Source organism: Octodon degus, unplaced genomic scaffold (assembly GCF_000260255.1).
Source record: "Octodon degus isolate 3935 unplaced genomic scaffold, OctDeg1.0 scaffold00173, whole genome shotgun sequence".
Taxonomy (NCBI): domain Eukaryota; kingdom Metazoa; phylum Chordata; class Mammalia; order Rodentia; family Octodontidae; genus Octodon; species Octodon degus.
The window spans coordinates 513,460-531,630 of NW_004524749.1; the positions used below are offsets into that span (position 1 = coordinate 513,460).

Below are 18,171 nucleotides of genomic sequence, written 5' to 3' on the forward strand. Positions count from 1 at the left end.
AGTCCAGACACCCCATTTCGGAGACTCCAACACACCTGGATGCTAGCCAGGTACTTTTTCCCTCTTTTTGTTACAAAGCTATCTTGAGCGATAAATCAAACTGGTTAATTTTTTATTTTGTTTTGTTCTGTTTTGAGACAACAGTCTTAATATGTAGTCCAGGCTGGCCTCGAACTGATGGTAATCTTCCTGCCTTAGCCTCCCAAGTGCTGGGATTATAGGCTTCTGCCACCATACCTGGCAAGTGCATCTTTTTTTTTTTTAAAGGAGAGTTTATTGTCATGTACAGGATTCCAGCAAAGAGAACTGAAAGGTTCTCACAAACTGCTTTACTCAGCCTCCAAGAAAGCCTCATAAACTATTCTTACTCTTTGAAATAGCACATCTACCTACATAGTGGTTCCAATGTTATTTTTTAGTTTTCTAGCCCTCTTAGCTAATATATCAGCGATGAGAACTATTAGTACTTAATTCTCCTCCATATTCTACAAGGGCCATTATTTTCTCCTTACCACACTGCTTTTATGACCAATTATAATAAAATCACCTCATAGAAGATCTGAGGGCCAGTGAGATAGCAGACTAAGTGCCTGCTTAGGCAAGCACAGGGACCAGGGTTTACATGCCTTGGCAGCCCCACCCCTGGGTACGCTGAGCTACCAAGACGGGGCATGGTGGCACATACCTGTAATCCTAGTACTGGGTAGGCTGAAGACAGGAGGATCACTATAGTCTGAGCTATGTACTGAGACCCTGTAACAACTAAATACATTAAAAAAAAAAAAAACTGGCTAAAACATGCAACTTTCATTCAAAAAGCTGACTAAAAACAATTTTTCTTTCTGAATTTATTATTTTTTTTTAACATTTATTTATTTATGTGTGTGGCCAGCTCAGCCCACCAGGGGGCGGGGCTGGCTGGCATGTGGTGCTGGGGGATAGAACCATGGTCTCTGTGCTTTGCCAAGCTTGTTCCAGGTAGGTGCTTTAGACCACTGAGCCATCTCATCAGCCCTCTTTCTGAATTTAAACCTCACTGATTATGTGTTCATGTGTGGTGCGAGGTAATGAGTTTAGGCAGGCCTGGGCTAGCCCAACATACTACCACTGAACTATATACTCAGCCTTTATTATTTACTTTTTCCTTTTTAAAAAAATTTATTTAGTACAGGGTCTCACTATCCAATAGCTCAGACTCATAGTGATCCTCCTGTCTCAGCCTCCCCAGTGCTGGGATTACCGGTGTGTACCACACCTAGTTTTGTTGGCCAACACAGTGCAGGGCTGGCACAGCATGTGACACCAGGCATCAAACCTGGGTCCTTGCACTTGTCAGGCTAGTGCTTAGTCCCCAGGGCTATCTCCTTACCCCCCTTTTTAATTTTTGAGACAGGGTCTCTCTAAACTAATCTGCCCTTGAATTTGCAGTCTTACTGCTTCAGTCTCCCAATTATAGAAAATGTCTGGGATTTCTTACTATAAGATGGAAGAAACTCAATCTTGAACCCAAACAGACATTACAAACTTTTTTTTTTAACATTTATTTATTTAGTGTGTGTGTGTGTGTGTGTGTGTGTGGCCAGCTCAGCCCACCGGGGGCGGTGCTGGCTGGCATGTGGTGCTGGGGGATCGAACCGCGGTCCCTGTGCTTTGCCAAGCTTGTTCCAAGTAGGTGCTTTAGACCACTGAGCCATCTCGCCAGCCCACAAACACTTATTAACAAAGCAAAAACACAATATACCCTACTCAGATGAAAACACTGAGTCTTTTCCTACAGATATTTAAAGCTTGCGGTCACATTTTTCATTAACATTTGCTAAAATCCATGGTGTAACTTCTGGATGTAGCTATTTGTTCAGTTGCAAGGTAAAGCACCAGACATCAGAAAACGGGTTAAACTACTGCGAGCAGCTGTTTTTCTGCCCCATGGAGAAGGGATGGAATGCAGGGCCCTGTGCGTGCCAGGCAAGCATCTACCACAGAGATACATTCCCAGCTCAGCCACCTTTGGGAGAAAAAAAAAAAAGACTACATACACATAAGATAGGATTACACACTTTAATCTGATTGCCATGGATAAAATAGGGAGAACATGAAAGAAATTTAGTTTAGCTCTGTTTTATGCATAACCAGATGCAATTTTCTCAAAAGAAAACAAAACAGAACACTGTTTTAAAAACCGCATTTGTCAGAACATTATGAACCATTCTATGTGTAATCCAGAAATATGCCATTTGCAGAATAGGAAAATCATAATGGGCAAGAAACGATTAAAACAAAAGAAAGCACCAGGGTTTGGAATAGTTCTAAGGTGGGTATCTGCAGAAAGCTTACTGGCTGCTATGGAAACATGCTGATGAGGACTGGTCCGTGTCTTACAACTTTCTCTTAAACATACTTCTTTGGAAAAGTGGCAACATCGGCTGGGTCCAGCTGTCCATCACACGCCCAGCTTATTGGCCTGGGTGAGAACAACTTTGAGAACCGGCATGAAAGCAGAGGTCTCACTGAAGTTGCTTGTGCTAACTATGTGGGTATGGATGGTCAAGCCTTCTGAGTAGTTTCGGGTCTCAATGCTTCTTGCAATGTTGTGTAAACCATTGATGATTGTTGGTGAGAGCTGAAATAAAGGTGCAACCAAGAGAAAAATTATGGGAGAACTTCTCTGTGAGACTTCTATAAACATTAAACCCAGATACTTTAGTAGAGTTTGAAATAAACATTTAAAAAATGTATGAACCATTGAGCATTTCTAGAAATAATTTCTTGAACCAACAATAGTTAGGTCACAAAGTAGAATAGTGACAAATAGACTCATGTAAAAGTTATTTATGAGTAATGCATGCCTATAAAGCAGGTATCCTCCCCCCCCCTTTTTTTAAATAACTTTATTTATTTGTGTGTGTGTGGTCAGCTCAGCCCACCAGCGGGCGGGGCGGGCTGGCATGTGGTGCTAGGGGATTGAACTGCGGTCCCTGTGCTTTGCTAAACTTGTTCTAAGTAGGTGCTTTAGACCACTGAGCCATCTCACCAGCCCTCCTCTTTCCCTTAAGCTGAAATGCCAACATTTCCACACAAGTACTTATTATTTTAGAAAGTGTTTCATTTATTTTAAAACTTTTCCTAAATTTATGAACGAGATTAAAAATTCTTAAATCATGGGGTCTTAAGGTAAATACCCAATTTATTCAAAATCTTATCAACAACAAGAGTCCTGAATTTTTGGTCTACTTCTATTAGTAGGGTATTTCAAACTCTACTAAAGTATCTGCCTGACCATATACTCGATTTACCAGTTCTCAACTGCTTTTTATAATCCTGTCTTCCTTTTGGGAAAAAATCCCACTATGTTGCCAGTCTGGGCTCAAGCGACCCTTCAGGTCAGTCTCTTGTAGTCCTGGGACCCCAGGTACATGCCACCATGTGCAGCCTTATCATTTCTTAAAAACATAAAGCTTGCATTTTTTTCCACATCAGCACTTGTCAAACAAGTTGATAAAAAAACAAACAAAAAAACCAAAAACAAGTTGATAATTTAGGTAGAAACTATTTTCAATCAGTTAATGAACCATGCCCCTCAACTGGTGTATCAACTTTCTCTGGTTCTGCTCTTTTGAGGGAAATAAGGTATTTTTATCTGATGAGACTGGGTATGGAGAATGGGCTGGAAGAATGTCGACATACAAACATAAAAATGCTAGCTCTTTTTGTTCTCTCCCATCTTGAAGGTTTCATCAATAAAACTTTTAGAACTGAATGGAGGAGTGGGGTAAAAAACAGCCCTCCCCAGCTGGGGGCTCTCTCTGTACAGCACATCTATCACCCTGCTCTTCTGGCTTTGCCTTTGTAGAACAGCTGCTCTTGCAGAAAAACAAAGATCAGGAGTCTTAAAATGTAAGGAAGATTTCTTCCCCAGAAAACGAAGTACCTGTCTAGATTCTGGTTTCTCAATACACAGGCCATAAAATGGACAATGAAAGTCCAGCTACCTTCGGGCCAATACAGCCCAGTTTGTTTTTATTCTTTGTATGAAAAGCATTAAATCTCTCTCTTCTGTGCTATTCTGTCACTCCAAATAAAATCCAGGACTCATGAATGGTCAGAGGAAAGCCCATTCTGTAACTGTCGCAACACTGTTGTCACCAAAATGACTAAAAGGGCTAACAAGATGCTTATTTTACTACCAACTCGAAATAACTGGTTATAGGGCTGGGGAGACAGCTCAGTGGTTTAAGCGGCTGCCTGGTAAGTGCAAGGACCTGAGTTTGATCCCTGGTACTGCATGCTGGGCTGGTCCTGCACCGAGCCAGCTACCAAACTGAGCGTGGTGGCACATGCCTGTAATCCCAGCACTGGGGAGGCTGAGACAGGAGGATCACAACAAGTCTGAGCTGTGTAGTGAGACCCTGTACCAAATCAATCAATCAATCAATCAATCAATCAATCAATCTTTTTTTTTTTAAAGAAATAACTGGTTATTATAAAAAAAAACCTTTCTTCTTCCTCAAACTTACTGTCTGTTCTCTAAGTTTGTCGTATAAAAACTCCAAACGTTTGCTGGCATCATCTAGCTTCCTCTTGGTTTGCTGTAGGAGAGGAAAAGCACATGTTATACGGGAACACTTTACTCACAGAACTGTCCCTATCTCACTTCACTCAACCTTACTCTTCAAATGTTAAAGAGCTTTCTTTTATCAAAGAAATGGGAGGCAACTAGGATCAAGAACACTTAGAACAGGGCTCAGTAATCTATCAAGAGCAGGATGGCAGGCAGTGGAGAGAATGAGCCTTCCTCCTAGACTGCAGAAAGGGTACTGACTGGACTTCCCTGGCTTCAACTATGACTAAGACTTCAGTATCTACAATTTTAAACTATCTTTAAGATCGTTACAAAGCAAAGTTAAAGTTGATCTATCTAGTTTCAAAAGCTTCAACTGTAAATTCAGGAAGAATCTCCAAACTGGGATTGCCTGAAGACCACCCTTCTCTTCATGTACCAAACAGGAGGCTTGTAGGAATCTAGAACCAGACTCTCCAGGCTGAAATGCTGGCCCTGATCTCAGATAAGAAGACTTACTGTTCTTTGCCTTAATTTCCTTATCTGTAAAATAAAAAGGTGAAGTTTACCTATACTGGAGTTACTATGAAGATTAAGTCTGTTTATGTATGAAACAAATACATTTCTGCATAATAATTACGTGCTAACTTTATTAGTTTTCTACAATTGTTTAAAGAACCATATCTTGTATGACTTCAAGCAATAACAGAAGAGCTCAAAGAATCATTATTTTGATTAAACAAAATATGAGAAAAAAATACATACAGGATCTGTGGCTGAAGAGAGACAGCGCTGGATAAGATCCTCAAATGTGGTCTTCAGAATGAGGTGCTCGTCTGGAATAGGTTTCTTAGTAATTTTTTCTGTTGGCAAAGACTGTACATGCTGTAAGAAATAATATTAGAAATGATAAGAAGGCATCTTATACAGGAAGTTCTGAATCTACGCAATGAAGAGAAACCAGCAACATTGTAAACAAGCCTATTCAAAATCATATGATAACTTAACATGCAGAATTGCCTAGGGAAAGTAAAGCTGATAACCAGATGACTGGAGAGCCCTGCTCCCACAGGCTGCATTTTCCTGAGTGAGATTGGACAGGCAGCAACCAGGGGACATATACTGGCCATTACTGGATATAACAGATGGGAAGTAAACTGTGCCTGGGAAAACACAGTTGACTGGTTAGAGTGGCTGCTTGCGCTGCTTGCTTGCTTACATCTTACTATCTTGGCATTTCTTATTTTATTCTTAGAGGTCAACTATCTACTGTGTAAATTGTAAGGTTAAGCGAAAGGTTTCAGAATAGAGCATAATGTTGCTAAGGATATCACTGAAAAATGAGAACATTTTTCTAAATTTTGACTTACTAGCTTATTCTTTTTTTTTTTCTTGTAAGTTTTTTATTTATCACTGAAGAAAGAAAACACAGCAGCAAGTTCTGTGTTGGCTTCAACACGATCAAATAGTTAATCTTTAACATAACTACTATACTCTAAAACTGAAGTCGACACAGTCATTACTACAAATTACTTGTTTTGAATCTATCCGTGGTCCACCCATCCTCATCAGTATTATTCTTTCATTCATTCAAAACTCAGCTGGCTGGGAGTGGTGGCATGCGCCCATAACCCCAGCCCTCAGAAGGCTGAGGCAGGAAGGACAAAAGTTTGAGGCCAGCCTGGGTAACTTAGCAAGACTCTGTCTCAAAATTAAAACCATTAAACAGTTGTGGGAAAGGACAAGGGGACTAACTGGTAGCCAGTGAAGCCAGAGCAGAGACAGACCGAACAAGGAGTATGGGCTGAGGCCTTCACAAACAGTTCTTCATCCCAAGAACAATGGAAAGCTACAATACTCTAAGCAAAGAGGAGACAAAACCAAATTAGATACAGATTAAGGCAGATGATGGCAGACTAATTTGGAAGCTTCTGTACTGGTGAAACTGAGGAAAAGTAGCACTGACTAAAGTAGAAAAGTAGAAAAGTGATTGAAATATTTTAATGTCAACCAACTTTGGGGGATCTTTTACATGGGTGACAACTTTTTGGTGTATGAAGGTCAGACTGAGTAATGAGTCTTTCATTACACATAAGCAACAAAGCTTTATTTTTAATATTTGTACTATAACCTTAAAAAAAAAAAAAAACAGGCAAGCAGCCTGCAGACTAGACATACCTTTTCCACTTAAAGGGAAAAAGAGCATAAAGCTGATTCCTCAGTTTTTGCTGCAGTCCACAGAAAAGATGATGGACTTGCTGACTGAGAAAGTACACAGGTCAAGAAGACAGGGCGTGTGAGGAAGAGTACGATCTGTGTGCCGCAACTCAAGAAGCCAGGCAGCTGCGGGGGAGCCTGGCTGGACACCACAGGCCCCTCCTTGCAGTGCTAACTGTGGCTCTGTACTAGGTGGGGATAGCCTGAGAGTGCAGGTCCACAGCCCAGTGACAGCTAGCCAGTGTCTCCATGTAACAAGTTTTTATAATTTATATATTTGTGAAAAGATGCAAGTCTTCCTACCTTCAATGTTATTTGTTTTTATAGCTTAACTTATATTTAAAATCTTAAACACAACTATCACTTAACTATAAATCATACTCTTGTGACAAGACACACAAGCTTTACAAATTTGAGTAAAACAAGTCAAAAGCTGGGCATGGTGGCGCACACCTGTAATCTCAGCACTCGAGGCTGTGGCAGAAGAATTAACCGGAGTTCGGAACCAGCCTGTACGACACAGTGAGTTCAAGGCCAGCCTGAGCTGAGACCCTGCCTCAGAAAACAAATCAAATCAAGTGAAAGACAAAAGAAGGATAAAGTCAGTTGTTTACTTGTGCAGGAATTTCATATTCTGGGAGATGCTGGGGACTGAACCCAGTGCTTCAGGCTTGCTTGGCAAGTGCTCTACCAGTGAGCTACATTTCATCCACAGCCTTCTGTAAGCCTTTACTTTGATACAAGATCTCACTAAATTGCCCATGATGGCCTTAAATCACCAATGCTCTTGCATCAGATGCCTCCTGAGCAGCTGGGAGCAGAGGTCTGTACCACAGCTCCGAGTGAAGCGCACTTCAAATGCTCAATGCTGAACTGTGATCTGCGCACTTTACTTTTTATGAACAGATGCAACACTATTTTGGTACTGGGGACTGACCCAGAGACTTGTACAGCACTCTACCATTGAGCTATATATAAACTCAGACTTTTCTGTTTAATTTTATTTTGAGACAGGGTCTCTTACTGCTCGGTTTGCTTTACACTTGCGATCTTCTTGTCTTAGCCTCTCATGTAGCAAGGATTACAGGCATGTGTCACCACAACAGGACAATATCTTTGTGGATCTAAGCCAATTATTTGAAAATGTTAATTCTTCAACACTATTTGTATGAAAAACAATAAAGTGTATCTCTATTCAAATAAATGTTATGTTATTAGTTTTTATACATACCTAAAATATAACTGATTATGTCTTTAATATTGTAAAGTGACAAGAGGATCACCATGAATTCAAGGCCAGCCTGGGCTACACAGTGGGTTGAACTACACAATGAGACTATCTCAAAAAATAAACTAAAGAAATGAACAAAGGGGTTACTATTTTTTGTATAGGTTGTCTACATTGAAACCTTAAATTTTTAATAATGGTATAATCATAAAAGTTAACACATTAAGGCCAGTGAAGTGTCTTGTCACTCCATGCCCATGGATTTACTGTTACCTGTATGGTATTTCCAATCGGAGCCCCTGGGGCACCCTCGATGTTGGGCTTTGGGAAAGACGTAGGCATACCAGCCTGGCTGAGCGGCTGCTGCAGGCCGTGGAAGGGCTGGCTGCCCAGATGTGGCTGCGGGTAGGAAGCTTGGCTTGATAGTGGTCCTGAAGCTGGAGGTTGCTGCTGCAGAATCTGTGACTGGGGGTCACCCAGAGGGTTCATGATTGGCGATGTTATGGGAACAGGAGGCATGAAGTTTTCAGGCATCTTTTAAAACATGGAAAGAAAAGACACTGAGAATAAAAAGAAAAGGGATATGGCCAGATACAGTGGCACAACACCTATAATCCCAGCACTTAGGAAGCAGAGGCAGGAGGATCTCCACAAGTTCGAGGCCAGCCTGGGCTAGACAGAGTTGAACGACAGTCTGAACTACACAGTAAGACCCTGTCTCAAAAAAGAGAGTAAGAGAGAGAGGGACAGCGAGACAGCCAGAGATGGCAACATTTCCCAGCTTCAAATAAGGAGTTAAACCATTCTATGATTTTTTTTTTTAAAAATTAACAGTAGTTACAATTATTTTTCACAAATAAGATTTTATATAAATTTCTAGAGTAAAACATAAAAGTAGGGGCTGGGGAGATGGCTCAGTGGAATAAGCGCTTCCCTGGCAAGCTCAAGGGCCTGAGTTCAATCCCCAGTTCTGCAAAAAAAATTTAAAAAAACCCATAAAAGTAAAACTAACATGGCTAAGAAGTATAAGGAACTCAAACCTGGACATTTCCTTCTCCCCTTGTTATTCCCAGTAAAGGGTCACTAAAACAATAGCATTCCGAAAGAGGATGCCAAGTCTAGGAAATGTATCTAGCAATACAGGAGTCAAGATATGCTGATGTTTAGCTTTTGTGATCTATATATATTTTTTATGTGACCGGGGATTGAGCACAAAGCCTGTGCACTGAGTTACACCCTAGTTCTTTATTTTGTGTGACAGGGTTTTGTTTAGCTCCCTAAGAGTGGCTCAAACTTGTTTCTGCCTCAGCCCCCTCAAATGCTGGGATTACAGGTGTGCACAACGCCTGGCTCATCAGGACATAATTTAATATACCCCTTTTCTAGATCAAAGGTAGATACTACCAGCAATTCTATGACACTAGAAGTGGAGATTCAGTGTCTGATCATTACCAAGCTGTATGTTCTGACCTCATTATTACATTTGAGAGAAGGGAGTCACTAGGAATAAAAAGCAGAAATGGCTTGCAAAGAAAGAAGGAAAATCTTATTGTGTGCACAAATAGCTTTCAATCATTACCAATAAACAAAACAATGCTCAACTATAAGGCTATTTCTTCACTCATTATCAGATAGCGGTTTTAAAAATATAAATATAAAAGCATAGTTACTGCTGCCACACAAAGAACAAAGCAACTCCTTAAAAAAAAACAAACAAACATGAGTTGGGCGTGGTAACACACACACCTGTAGTCCCCACACTGGGAGGCTAAGGCAGGAGGATCGTTGGAAGCTCAAGGCCAGCCTAAACTACAATGAGACCCTGTCTCCAGACAAAATCAAACAAACAAAAAAGCCCAATCACACAAAAAAAACCTAAGGCCTGAAATTTCATTTCTTATGTTTTATGAAGTCTGCTAGGAATTTACATCTTGTTTTCTGAAAGGGCTTTAATTTCTGGAGATACTGTTTTCTACTTTCTTTCTTGCATCCATTAGAAGACACCTGATGAAATACATTTTGAGCACTTCTATCAGTAAGCTTTGCTTTTAAAAGGATCAGTGAAATGTGGTATGTGCCAGGTGGCTATGTAACCCTATAAGATCTGGAAGCCACTGGTTGGGCATCTTGTTCTAGTACCTTCTTTTTCTTGGGCACTCTGTTCAAAGCAGGAGGATCATTCCATCCATTCTGAGAACCTGGAATAGGTAACACAGGACATTTTTCTTTAGAATATTTAAAGGAAGAAACTGAAACTGAACTTATCATCTAATACTTTGAAATCCTCCCTTAACTGAATTCACAGATTTTACCAGGTGAGTTGTGGGCTCACTACATAATCTTGGATTCTAAATCTCATATCTTTAACATAAGATTATGAAATCTGTATGTCTATACTAGTGCACAGCCTACAAAGATCAGCTATTTTTTCTTAAGAAAAAGTAAATCCCACTTGCTATGCCAGCTACAACCCCAGGCACATTGAGCGAGATCAGGCATGGTGGCATACGCCTGTAATTCCAGAGCTGAGGAGGCTGAGACAGGAGGATCACTGCAAGTCTGAGCTACACAGTGAGACCCTGTATCAAATAGATAGTAAAAAAAAAAAAAAAAAAAGAAAAAAAAAAGAAAATGTAAATCACCTGTCTACTAAAGCAAAAAATGTCTAGTCTGATACATTCAACATCTCTCCTCAAAAAAGCTAGCAATTCCTTTCTTACCCACACCTTCCAAAATTAACTCAAGTGAATCATCTACAAATAGTAGAAATACTTTTTTTTTTTTTGTGGAACTGGGGGATTGAACACAGGCCTCTGCACTTGCCAGGGAAGCGCTTATTTCACTGAGCCATCTCCCCAGCCCCAAGAAATACTATTTTAAAAAACAATTATATGACACTAGTAATTTTTGTTATGTTAGCCTTAAGAACTACTTATACAGTAGAAAAAGGCACTCAAATATCTGTACAGGCTGACAGCAATTATACTGTCAATTATACAGCATATGTCCTTGCAAAAATACACATAGTTCTACCACTGCAAAGTGAAAAAATGGACACTGGTAACAGAACTCATTAAATGTTTTAATACCTCCAAGAAATCAAACATTCTACAAAATAAGATACATTTAGAACACTAAAATATAATAATTTTGTATTTCTTTAAGTGTGAGTTTTGATATCTTCTATAAGATACCAGTACCTGCTTTAAAACAAAAAAACCCTTTAGTTTATATGGTTATGCACAGGCAAAAAACCCTTCCCTTTCAATAAGTTTTCTTTCAATATTTTCACTTCTACTGTTTAACTGATATGGATATTGTCACAACAAATTGTTAAGCAACCAAAGAAATTGTGGTATATGAACAATATCAAAGAGACATTTAAAACTATAGATCTAACCACGTACTTATTTCCTTTGATTTCGAAAAGATAATTTCCCACATGTGTACAAGATAAAATGCCAAATAAGACCAAAAATGCTAAAATTAACCACAAAGTATTAAATCGCATGCTGTTATCTGTTTAAAAATTCTTAAAACTGCTGCTGACCAGGCTAATCATTTCAATCTCTCCCATCACCACCAACCTTAACTATAGCTAAGACAATTTTGGTTTAGCTATCTTCGATTACATAAAATAAAGTTTTTATGATTTAAAGCTATTTGTCATATAAATCCAATCAGTTGTAAAATTTGATTCAATTGGTATATCAAATAATAAAAGACTAAGATTAGATTCAGAACATCATCATCTTTACAGTTCACATGCATTATCGTTATTGCCCATTCATTAATTGTATTCAATGATTCAAAGATTTCCAAAGGTATACTTTACAACCACTTCACCTTCAAACATAAGTGTCTGGTCTTGGATAGACTGATTTTCTGTAGACAAAATATAGAAGTCACTTCAATAGTATTGCTGAAGACATTCTTAACTCTACTTCTTATAACTGTCTCTTCTCCCTCTATCAACCACCCCCTAAAAGCAAACTAATTTCATAAGGCACAAAACTTACTTTTGTGGTAAGCAAGGTCTTACTCTGTAGCTCAGCCTGGCCCCAAGCTCTCAATTCTCCTGCCTCTGCCTCCTGAGTGCTGGGACTGCAGGTATACACCAGAGCCCAGCTCTAAAATTTACTTCTTACAAGTCATATGGCCTGGTGCAGTGGTGCACTCCTGTAATCGCAACACTCAGGAAGCTGAAGCAGGACAATCGTTGAGAGTTTGAGACCAGCCTGGCCACAAAGTGAGCTTAGAGGCCAACCTTGAACTGCATAGTGAGACCCTGTCTCAAAAAGACAAAAAAAAAAAAAAAAAAAAAAAAAAAAAAGAATCCTCCAAAAACAAGCAACTCATGTGAAATACCATCTATCCAATTAAGTTTCTAGCCAGTGTGAATTCATTCATGTCAGATTAAATTAACTCTTAAATATTATCTTTTTTTTTTTCTTACTGTAAGAGGAAATTCTGGGCCAGGGATATGGCAAGCACAAGGTCCCGAGTTCAATCCCCAACACCAAAAACAAAAAACAAAAACAAACCAAGTAAATTCTATTCCTTTACTTAAAATAATTATTATTTCATTAATCATTTGCCTTTTTCCCCCCCTACTGCAGACCCAGCTCAGGCCCTTGTACTTGTGAGGCAAATGCTCTGCCAGTGAGTTATTCAGATTTCTAAAAATTTTTGAGACAGGATCTTGGTAAATTGCCCAGGCTGGTGTTAAAACTTGTGATCCTGCCACCTCAGTCTCTTGAGTAGCTGGGATTACAGGTACAATCCCATTTTCTAACTGACAAATGAAGCTCAGCAACACCACTGAAGATTGCACTTATCAACATATTACATCACAAAAATCAAAGGTTATTCAAAGCTATTATTTATATCAGCTGAGAAGAATTCTAGTCATTTAAATTCAGATTCTAGTTAATGAGGTAAAATGGCAGGGCCTCAAGTTCAGTCTTTGTAGCCACCTCTCCGTGACATGGATATTGCTGGTATCACAGCTGTAAGAATTTAAGGAGAAAGAGGGAAAGTCCACCCAGCTCTGTGTCTAACACCAACATGCCAACACCATCAGCAAACTGTGCTACTCCTTGCTGCCAGGTTTGAAGGCCCCTGTGGGTCTTTCTGCAGTCTGAAGCGTATGTGATTCTGGGATCACACCATGACTATGAATACAAATAACAGGGCCAGGAAATTCACAGAAATTCATCTCATACTATCTATCATTCTGGGGATACATGGATTGGGAGACACCACAAGCCTCCCAGATCTTTTAAAAGCTAGAACTTGGGTGTTTCTAACATTGGAGAAGAGGTAAACAGGCTCAAACACAGCAACTCACACTGTCAGACAATGAGGTCAAAGCAGGCCCAACCTCAATCAAAACAATTTATAATTCAACCACTTTCACATGGCAAGGGAGGAACCAATAGAATATACTAATTAAAAGAGTGAATTCAACTCAGTTTGAGCTCAAGAAGCTGGAGCTGATCCCAGTGGTGCAACTTCTAATCCCAGCACTCTGGGAAGCTGGAGCAGGAAGACCACAGGTTTGACCCCAATCTGGATGACTGAGACCCTACCTTAAAATAAAAAAGAGCAGCTGAGAATGTAGTGTGAAGGCCCAGGGTTCAATCCCTGGTACTTCTGAAACAAAACCAAAACATTCTGAGGTGAGAGAGGCATTCCAATAACCTAGTCTTGTCATGTGAAATGAGATTCTAGGATTAACTGATTAAGACATTTTTCATACAATATGGCTTGTAAACCAGCCAACTTCTTTATCACGCTTAACGGAAGAAAACAGTAATCAATGATAACTCTCCAGAAGTGGTTTTCTATTTTTAATTTAAAGGACCTGTGACCTTACAACTGACACCCCATACAAGACAGTAATGTCCTCACCATACAGATAATAAATGCTTAGGGAGTGAAATGTATTTCAGCAGGACCGACCTGATGAACCATTGACACACTCTCTAGCCGAACTGCAGCAATGACACACCTAGAAGTACTGTGCATAGTTTGGGGTGGGCTCTGTGAGTCTCATCAACCTCCCTTTTTCCTGTCCCATGGCTGGAAAATGATAAAGATAGCAACTGTTTTGGTCACTGACTTCTTGGGGCAGGGAGTTACCAGGGACATGGAAGCCTGGCAGGATGTCTTGATTTCATGAACTAGGAGCAGCACAAAGAAGCTTGGGAGGCAATTTCCATATTCTTCCTTGGTAAGATGACACAAAGTCACAATGAAACCAAATTTACGGAAGGTTAGGAGTAAAACTGAATCCAATCAGAATCCCTAAGAGTCTCTACAGGAACAGTCAGCTGGGCTGCTAGGGCCACAGAACCAAAGGGAAGAGGCTGACAGTGGTCATACCTTCTCCCTGATACCTGCCTGGCTAATTCCTCCTGTCCTTAAATCATGTACTATGTTTCACTATATTTCATTTTTACCCAGATAAACCTTGTTCAAATTTGTTATCAATTTGCATGATTCTACTTCTATCAGGTACCTAGAAGGTCCCACACCAAGAGACAAACAGTAATAATGTGTAGAGGCTAGTGAGAACAGGAAGTTACTGTAGACTGAGGTGTTCATTAAGAATTTTCTGAATGAATGTTTTGTGGATTCCAACTTTTAATGCTGAGTATGTAATTCTGTGGTTCACTGATATTGAGCATGAAAAGCTAGTTTGTTTCTATTAGGAATTATTGACTGGCCCACTAGAATTCCCAAATTCTAAACAAAATCTTGATCTAAGACACATTAGAATAAGAGAAATTTCAGTCTCGATTACTTATATAACTTTAAAAAAATTTTAGGAAATGTAAAAATAAAACATGGCAAACTAAAACCATTAAAACATGAGAGAATGTTAATGTGCGAGAAATAACAAAGCAGGTAGGCATGCACAGTACATGCTGAATATCAGAACATATTTTTGTGCTGCTGCTTGTTAGCCGTTGTTTCCCAGGCAGGTTAGAACTTTGCATTGCTCTGTGTAAAAGCCCAGACTCATCTGTGCCCAAAAAGAGGAAAAAAACACCTGTGCAAATATTTAAACTGTAGTAGAATACATAAAATGCTTACCACAGTAGAATATATAACTCCTAAGAAATTCAGTTCCCTCATCAGCCATTAAAAAAAGACCCAACTCTAATTATACTTATTTCAGTTGCAAGACCTTTGCAGCGAGTACTGGATCGTGAACAAGATTAGTTCATCCCTACTTCTTTCCCCTACTTTCCCGTACTATTTTCTTTTTAACTCTGGTACTGGGGACTGAACCTTAGCTTTCTCATTGGCTCGTATCTCCTGCTCTGTATTTACTTAGAAACAGTCTCCCAAAAGTTGCCTGACTAGGCTCAAACCTGCAGTCCTCCTGCCTAAACCTCCCGGAGTCACTGTACGAGCATACCCAGCAGTGACAACGAAGAGGGGATTTTCTTGAGCCCATACTCCTCTTCATCAAGAACTCCCACTACCCACTTACTTTAATGGGTAGTGTCAAAAAGTACCAGCACTTACAAAAAGATGCTCTACAAACAAGCTGGCACACTTTGCCCCCCAAATATCGAACTACTCAGACACATGCAGTATATTACTGAAATTTTTATGTGTAGTAATGGAGGATGAATGTACATTAATGCTCCCTTACTGCAGTATAACTTTCCGTGGTTTCAGTTATCCAAGGTCAAAAATCTGTAGGGTATTAATAATTCACAAGCAATGAAATAATGAATTGTGTGCTATTCTAAGCAGTCTGAAAAGATCTCATGCCATCCTACTCTGCCTTGCACCTACAATGGGAGACATGGATACCTTGCTGTTTAACACATCCATGCCAGAGCCACCTCCGTGCCAGTGCTTCAGGGCCCCTCCCAGGTACCTACTCAGCTGCCATGGGACTGGTGTACTTTTGTTCATATAACTCTGATTTGCTTAACAAAGGCTCCAAAGTACAAAAATAGTGATGCTGGCAGCTTTACAATAGGTTATAATTTTTCTATTTTATTAGTTATTGTCATTAATCTCATGCTTCATTCATAATTTGTTTCACCATACATACATATGTACAAGAAAAAAAATATAGTACACTGGGGTTGGTACTATGGTTTCGAGACATGTATAACTCTGGACCAACTCTCCACAAGACTTTAAAAGTAGCAGTAATATTTTAGCCAGTTATGGTGGCACACGCCTGTAATCACAGCACCCTGAGAGACCTAGGCAGGAGCATTCCAAGTTCAAGGCCAGACTAGGAAACTAAAGACTGGGGGATATAGTTTTGTGCTGTCTCACAGGGCCTCTTTATGAGAGCTGTACTGTCTCACTTTTTTTTGGTCAAGCATACTGAGATCATGCTCTATCCTTACAAATAAATACAACTACAAAATTTCTAAAACTTCATTAGATTCTGTACTGTGTAATCTCCATGAAGAATTTAAGCAACACATAATTTCTAGTTTTTCAATTAAGAATAGGACATTCCTTTTTTTTTGTACCTGGGATTGAACTCAGGACCCTGTGCTTGCCAGGCAAGCACTTATTCTACTGAGCTATCTCCCCAGTCCAGGGCATTCCTTTGTTCAAGTAAAGAAATTAGTGTGAACTAAATGTGATTTCAGCTACCACTTACCAATGAATTTCTTACCACTCATTTTAGGATCAATGGCAGATTACATACTTACACACCTCTTCTGAAGTGCTAAGGTTTCTTCATTTGGCAGTTAAAGTTTATTATAAGAAAATCACACTCATAGAATGTGTTATGAAAACTCAACTGCCACCTCACATTACCAGTACAGAGGAGGGCACCTCCCTTCCCCCCCTCTCTGTGCACAAAACAACAGGCAGGCAAACCAATCCCCTCAAGCGCAGACCTGTTCTCTGGGCTGCAGGCAGCTCACTGGTAGCAGGCAGTGTACCTGTTGTTCCAGGAGGCAGTGAGTAAGCGGAAGATGATGGGGGAGCTCCTGGTCCACCATGCTGGAAGGATGCCCCCGAGGAAGAGGGAGGAGGGAAAGCAGCAACAGGGCTGGAGGTAGGAGAGGAGGCCGGGTGCTGCGTTGCGTAGAGTGGAGCATGCCCAGAATAGGAAGCAGCAGAAGAGACATAAGGGGTGTTAGGGTAAGTGCTTGAGGCAGGAGGAGCAGAAGGCTGTGGAGGTCGGTACAGTGCCGGCCCCCCTGTTCGGAAGGAATACTGCTGGGCTGGTGGATAAGCTACACCAAGGAGAAGAAATAAAAATTACAATTAGTTTCAAGTTTATTCCGGACAACAACAAAACTGACAAGTTAGCTTATCCTATGGAAATAACCGTATGCATCAGTAGCAGTAAGTTAAAACCAAAAGCTGACACTTATGTGCTGGGGTATGGGTCTGTGAAGAGGGCTTACCTGGCACATGTAAGGTGCTGGATTCAATCCCTACCGTAAAGCAACAACACCATCACACTATGGTTGTTGTGGCTCCAATGACCTAAGTAATTAGCTCTAATATTTGGAAACTGCCAGTCTAGATAGGTATTGGCTATGAAATTTTTTAATTTTCTTTTGGTGCTGGGGATTGAACTCAGGACCTTGAGCTTGCCACGCAGGCCTTTATACCACTGAGCTATATCCCAGCCCCTGGTTCTGGAACCTTTTCAAGCATTCAGTCTTTTTCTTTTCTAAGAAAAGACTACACTGATACCCAGCAACCACCAGATAGAATCACGTCAGAATCCCACAACCCAACAGGCCCCTTTTATAGAAAAAGTCCGCTGGCCTCATCTAGAACCCTGAAGAGGGAGATCTTGACATTGCCACATTCTGTGTGATGGGGGAAGGGGAGAGATGAGCCTCTCAGAGGGTGTCTAGAACTACAGTTTCTGGTGAGTACTCTGAAGACAGCACTTTCACACAGAGCGCTTGAGGGAAAGGCCGTGCCAAATCTGTATGTTAGGTAAGAAAAACATCAGTGTAGAACATACTAGATAATAGCCTCTTTTTTTGAAAGTTCGGGTTTTTTTAACGGATTTAGCACAGGGACTACAGGGTCTCACCACACAGATGAGACTCCTAGTGATCCTTTTTTGTTTTCAGCCTCCCAAGTGCTGGGATTACAGGTGTGCAACACCATGCCCAGTGTCAGTTTCCACCTTTGCGTACCCCAG

The 18,171-nt window shown here is 40.3% G+C and overlaps 1 protein-coding gene across 20 annotated transcripts in view; it reads right to left on the reverse strand.

Annotated features, from left to right (window-relative positions):
• Positions 1-2,044: 2,044 nt before the first annotated feature.
• Sec31a (SEC31 homolog A, COPII coat complex component) overlaps positions 2,045-18,171 on the reverse strand; it is a 79,506-nt gene continuing 63,379 nt past the window's right edge. For 8 of the 20 annotated variants that reach the window (XM_023703524.1, XM_023703522.1, XM_023703523.1 and 5 more), the window contains 7 exons: positions 16,898-17,239; positions 11,850-11,888; positions 10,143-10,201; positions 8,277-8,537; positions 5,324-5,443; positions 4,515-4,586; positions 2,045-2,620 (listed from right to left, as the gene is read on the reverse strand). In XM_023703524.1, the coding sequence (XP_023559292.1) occupies positions 2,441-2,620; positions 4,515-4,586; positions 5,324-5,443; positions 8,277-8,537; positions 10,143-10,201; positions 11,850-11,888; positions 16,898-17,239 (1,073 nt within the window). In that variant the 3' untranslated portion in view covers positions 2,045-2,440. The remainder of the gene's footprint in view (positions 2,621-4,514; positions 4,587-5,323; positions 5,444-8,276; positions 8,538-10,142; positions 10,202-11,849; positions 11,889-16,897; positions 17,240-18,171) is intronic. The other 12 variants (XM_012517395.2, XM_023703535.1, XM_004643382.2 and 9 more) reach the window with 5 other exon arrangements.